Source organism: Rhopilema esculentum, chromosome 14, assembly GCF_057945365.1.
Source record: "Rhopilema esculentum isolate cy_ngs chromosome 14, ASM5794536v1, whole genome shotgun sequence".
Taxonomy (NCBI): domain Eukaryota; kingdom Metazoa; phylum Cnidaria; class Scyphozoa; order Rhizostomeae; family Rhizostomatidae; genus Rhopilema; species Rhopilema esculentum.
Window position 1 is genome coordinate 7,021,594 of NC_142828.1, and position 6,006 is coordinate 7,027,599.

General features: G+C 36.8%; 1 protein-coding gene across 1 annotated transcript; it reads right to left on the minus strand.

Moving 5' to 3' along the window:
* Positions 1-3,503: 3,503 nt before the first annotated feature.
* Positions 3,504-5,505, minus strand: LOC135695851 (merlin). Its single transcript, XM_065215036.2, has one exon. The coding sequence runs from the start codon at positions 5,358-5,360 to the stop codon at positions 4,194-4,196; it is 1,167 nt and encodes a 388-aa protein (XP_065071108.2). The 5' UTR covers positions 5,361-5,505; the 3' UTR covers positions 3,504-4,193.
* Between the last annotated feature and the right edge of the window lie 501 nt (positions 5,506-6,006).

Genomic DNA, 6,006 nt, shown 5'->3' on the forward strand with positions numbered 1-6,006 from the left:
AGAATCAAGTTTTTGGTTTACTTGAGTTTTGTTCAAAGCAAGAAAAATGCGAGTTTTAATAATTAAAAAATGTTGTGGCTCTGCAAAAATTAGATATTCTAAAAAAAGTTGGGATGTGAAAAATGCTTGGATACAAACACGTTGATGTGTCAATAGATGTTTAAAAATGTTTGGATTGATACAACGATAGCTTGTTGCGAAATATAGTGAGGACCATTAGAAACAGTTACTTCTTATCCCCCTTTTCAAGTAGATGGCTTTTGGTGTCTCATGATGTTTTGCGAGGCCCTATAAGAGGGGAGGACATTATTTCATAATTCATGATGATATCTTACAATTAATTCATATTTCAAATTACCAAAGTAAAGTATTTCGAAATTGTCAAATGTTCCATTCTACCCCCGAAGTAGAAAGTTTTTAGGAGATGTCAGGACACATGGGACCGACTCACATACAAAATGGACTGAGTCTTCAAAACCAAACTTTGCAGATAAAATATTGAAAATGTGTAAAGAATATGTTCAGGAATAGCCAAAGGGCCCCGTACTTAGGTAAAATTAGGGAATTGATTCTCTTTGGAACTGTGGTGATCCTTTGGTACTTTTGAGGGGAATCTAAGGACACTGGATGAGAAATCCATCTTTGTTTTGCTCAACTTGTTTCTGGGGAACAACTAAAGAAACTCGAAAAACATACACGTATCAAAACTGATAGTCTAAAGTCTTTTGCGTCGAGGGTACAACCTGAAGGGGCCAGTCTTCGTCTAATTTGTTTAAAATAAGAATAACCTCGCGGGAAACATGTCTAGCCTCAGATAAAAAGAATTGAAGAATGAACAATATCTGTTTGGAGATTTGAAAATTTAGAAGACAGATTTTATCAGCAAATCAATCCTGCAACTTAAATGGTTTACAAAACTGTTGTTTAGTTGTATTGGAAAGAATTCATAGTATAAAGTTGTGGAACAATTAAGGTAGATAAAAACACTTTTATGATCTTATCTGTTATTTTTGTCTATTTTTATGAGATAATATAAGGCAAAGCAATTTGCGGTAGATTCTATGCTATTGGCTTTTTTACTAATCATGAAGTATGAAAAGCCTTTAAGCGCCTGCTGTGAGAAAATGCCCCAAAAAAGTTTGAAAAATTTAAAAGAGCCACCCAGGCGTAATATGGTATCCTAACAGCTCCACATATCAAAAGTCACTTCAGTCAATGCTGTTATCAAATAGATAATTCTAACACAACATTAAAATATGTATTCAGTTATTTTGTTATTTCATATTTCATGCTGGGAACCAAAGTTATTTCAAAACCAAAAAATCTAAATAGTCATATTTTCTCCCCGAAAACTCTAATTACTTCATATTTCAAAAACCCTTTATAGGGCCTCTTTTGCTATCGCGGCCGCGTCTTCGCGCTTAATTTCATTGCGGATTGCGGCATTTGGTTGATTTTTGCAGCTTTTGGTCCTCCTATAATAGGCCCCCAAAAGAGGTCCAGTCAAAGCTTCGCCACATCCCTAGCCGCACCCTATTTGGCCCTGAGAATCTGCCATTTAGGCTGTTTTGTGCAGTAATGAAAATTCCTTGAACTAATATCTGGAGCAAAGTATTGCAGATATTGAAGGAAGGTCTCCTTAGAGCATATTACTCTGAGAATGGAAACTAAATGTACTTACAGAATCGAACCGCACGCGTCCTTGTGGCTTCCAATTTTTGCCACCCAATACTTTCGTTCTGAAATACTTCCTGTCTTTGAAACAACTAGACAGAAAAGACTAGACAGAAGATTCGTTAAGCAGTTGTTTGTTTGTTGCATCGTTCGGCAGAATCGAAACAAATGCTGATTAAAACCTTTTTCAGTATCGCTGTACAGTTGACCATTGCCCCTTAGGTAACTGTCTGTCTGACAATTAAACATCTGCAAATCCCGGTTGACGAAAGTTGAATGGAAACGAATGAAAGATGCTATGTAGTCTTTACTAAATAGCAAGACACTGTCAACCCTGTTTTTATCGTCATCTTAGGCCTTTCAAACATCCTAAATAGTGGGGGGAAGGGGCTTCTCTCCAGCAAAATACATTCCATCTTTTTAAAACGATAGGCTATTGTCATCTCCCTTATGAGAAGAAATGTTTAACCCCCAAGGAGATTTCCCTTAGAAAAGGGTATGTCTTCATTGGATGTGTGGGTCACTCGGGATTGAATTCTACTGAGGGAGCCCTATAGGGAATTTAATCAGCCTGCAATTAGTCCCCAACCAGGGCAGGGTGTGCAATAACAATGTGATTGTCTTAGTGATTGTCTCCTTGTGTCTACAAATCCTTTCAATGAAAGAGTGCTCCTGCAAGTTTACTTCTGAGTTTCTCACTGGACCCCTGAAAAGTCATATAAGCTGGATTAATGCTGCTACCAAACAGTGAGATATCTGTTAAAACTCTAAAACAGCCAGCACCAAGGTTTTATCGGCCCGCCGAGCGCTTCATCTAAAAGAAATATTTTTGGCTTACGCTTTTGAAAATTTTGAATTCGATTAAGTTTTGTTTTTGGACTGCTCTGGTGATTTTTTTTCTACAGTAAATGATAATGTGCGTCCCGTTGACCAGTATGGTCCGAAAGGAAGTACGAAAATAAGAATTACTTTATTAAATCATTTAAACATTTTATAGCAAAATATTTTACTGCTTTCATTGAAATAAATTGGTCGTTGATAAACTCACCATGACCTCAGCCCTTTCTCCGCTTTCTGAGACCCCAGGCCCGACTTATTAGTTCATGAAGTTCATGCTTATTAGCGTATGTGCATGAGGCAGCGTGTGTGGACTAGGGCACTGGCCAATGCTCTATTGCCAAACTGTGTTTTATTTCTTCTCTCCATCTTATTTTGGTTCCATTCATTTGCAAAAAAGTTGATTATGTTAAGATAAGTCTAAACTTTGGAAGACCCTTTCTTTTCATGTCAACATTAAAAAAGATAAAACTATGGAGCCGTTAGCTTTTCTCCAGTCAAATTCTATTTTAGATGCAGTTTCTGGCCATCCCTAGATTATTATAATCTAAAATTTTTCTTGGCGCCAACCATGGTGGCGGCCTTTTTTAATATAAACACAATCATTAAATTTTGTCGTGTAAATCCGTTGGGTATTGCACATTGAGCCAATCCCTCTAACATCAAGCCAGCATGTTCCTTGATGTTATCGTCACCCTCCCTTTTTCTCTCCTCTAATCCACCTTTCCCAAATTTATTTCATGAAAATAAGCACACTACATACAATTTATGAATATAGAATAAAGAACTTGTGAATTTGTGCAACTTTTTAGACACAAGCTATGTAAAAGTCGAAAACTCAGTGGCCCTCGAGAAAATCCACATGTTTTTCTTGCCCAGCACCCAAAACAATCAAGAACCCCTGCTTTAAAAGAAGAGGCAGTCTGGGACCATACTGTAGTGAAATGTTTCTTACAATAGACCCACAGTAAAAAAACTTACTCATGGCACTATTGAAGCAATAAATTTCATCTAATATCATGATAATACTAAACAGTATTCTAAGAGCTCATCAATGCTTGTTTTCTAGTGATAGGTCCGTGTATGTCACTGTTTCAGGGCACAAATCAGTCTAAAAATCATGTCCCCAAATGACTGTGACAAATGGCTGTACAACAAGTCTCATAATTCATTAACTACAAAATAAATGATCAATATCAAACTTAAGATATATAAGAGTCAGCTTTAGCTTGTCATAGTGACATTTCAATTTGGAAACGATTTAACAGGCAGAAAAGTTTAATCATTTAAAATTTTAAGCAGTTCACATATATTTGCTCAGTCAATCACAGTCACATCTGTCTACACTGTAAAGCTATTCTTAAAGCTTTATCCAGATAAATGGATACACATATTCATCTAATGGTGCAAATCTGAGCAAACTGACTTGCCCATGCTTCTCAAGTTCTTATTGAGTCAATTGTGGTACTTGTCAATGCAAATGTTTTTTCCAAAAAAACTACTTCTGGGCTTTTGATTTATAGAACATACCTTGAACTGTTTACAAGCTACCATTATTATACAAAGCAAGCAATCTGAAATAATGTTGAAAAAGTTTTCAAATGCTTACTTTTGAACACAAAGTTTGGAACAAAGTTAATAACATAAAACAAAAATAAATGCAAAATCTGAATGCAGTAAATCTACCCCACAAGGACAACCCTGCTATTTTCAAGACGTTCCTCCCCTTCCTGTTTTGAAGTTTTACTAGAATTCAACAGATCTGGTTCATTGTGGTATTCCTTTTTCTTTCTCAGTGAAAGTCTCAAAGTTGTTGCAACACTGTTCAGACGTTGGAATTTTGTTCTGTTTGTTTTTGAAGGATTTGCAAATGACTTGGCTCTTTTTACTTCCTTCTTCTTTGTCATAAAGTCACTTTCATCTCGGGAAGCATACATGTTTTGAAAAGCTTTAATATCAATGCATAAACGTTGTGCTCCATGGAAGCAATGTTTGTTCTTGACTTTCCAAACAAACTCTGTCATGTTTCCTCTTTGTATTTCAACACCAAGCTTGACTTTGCATTTCATATTGATGCAGAATTTCAAGCTATTCCAATACAGCTCAGTTTTAATCATCAATGACCTGTCATGAGCAAATGAGGGACTATCAAATAATGCAATGCTCTGTTCCCTAAGCCCAACACAAATCTCATTGTTATTCTTATCAACAACTGTGTGCATTATAAACCCATACAGGGCTAAGGTTTTTGCCTTCTTCAGATACAAGCTCTCAACTTCGTCTTGTGTAAGGCCTATATTATGCCTGTGATAATAGCTGACTCTTTTCAGGTACTGATTTTCAGAAGGATCAGCATCTGAATTCAATCGACTTGGTGTTATCAGGTCGACCATTTTTATGGCTTTGAGGTAACCATAATGGTGGAGCTTTGGATCAAAGTCTCCAAGGTTTGCTTGTACCAAGAGGCCATCAAGGAAGGCGTGTGTTTCCACGTCACACCCCCATTCTCCTCGAATCAACTTTTCCTTTATTTGGAAGCAAAACAGTCGTCGGGTGTTCGTGTCCTTCAAAACCAGGTCTGGATGCTGTGGGTAATACCTTGCCGCCAGAACAAAGCCCGAAGATTTGATTTTAGGGATGCTTTTCAGATTGTCATCTTTTTCAAGCCAATCCATACGACCATCTTCTTTATCACAATATAAAAGTCCAAAATACTGTTGGTCGGCCTTGCCAAAACCGATGTTTTGGAACACAAGCTGCAGTAGATCCGAACCTTTAGGTTGCTGGCCTGACTTTGGAAGCTCAACTTGGATTTCCTCACCGTTTGGCAATATAACCACGTGCCTCATCTCGAATCGTTTCCAAATAGTGCAGTTGAGTAATTTTGTAGTAAAGACGAAAGAATCACTAACCTGCAATAAGCAGGTGAATCTTGCAGTTGATCGTAACAACCATTCAACTTTTTAAATATTGATGGTCGCCACAGGGGGTCAAAGTTATCTAGTTGAATTGCCTCCTACGTCATAAAATCAAGAAATTTCCATTCCGTGGTCCGACCAACAAACGCAGCAACTTCCATGTCAACGGACGTTTCCCCTGCGTATTTTGAAAAAAACATTCTACCGACAGGTGTAACATTTACGTCCCACAGTTTCGTTAAATTGTAATGCACTATCTAAACTGTTTTAATTGCAATTAGAAACAAAAAATCTTCCGCCCAATGCTTTATTAAGGGTAATTTACACCAAGAGTTCTGTGGACAAAAACAGGACTTTTAAAAAAGTAAATATTGTAAACAATTTTGAAGCCTCTGGCAAAACAAAGTTGATTGAAGTCATAAGACAATCAAACTAAAGATTTTCTTCAGCATTTTGGAACGTACATAAAATACTTTGCGTAGAGAGCAAGTGAACAACTGCTTCTTTGTTATAGTTTTCCTTTGTTTTTATGTTTTGTTGTCAAAAAAGACTACCATTTGAGAGTATTTTTAGCACT

What these genes read in the sequence shown, in the direction of transcription:
- LOC135695851 (XM_065215036.2), bottom strand. Translation starts at nt 5,360, where the DNA reads ATGAGGCACGTGGTTATATTGCCAAACGGTGAGGAAATCCAAGTTGAG.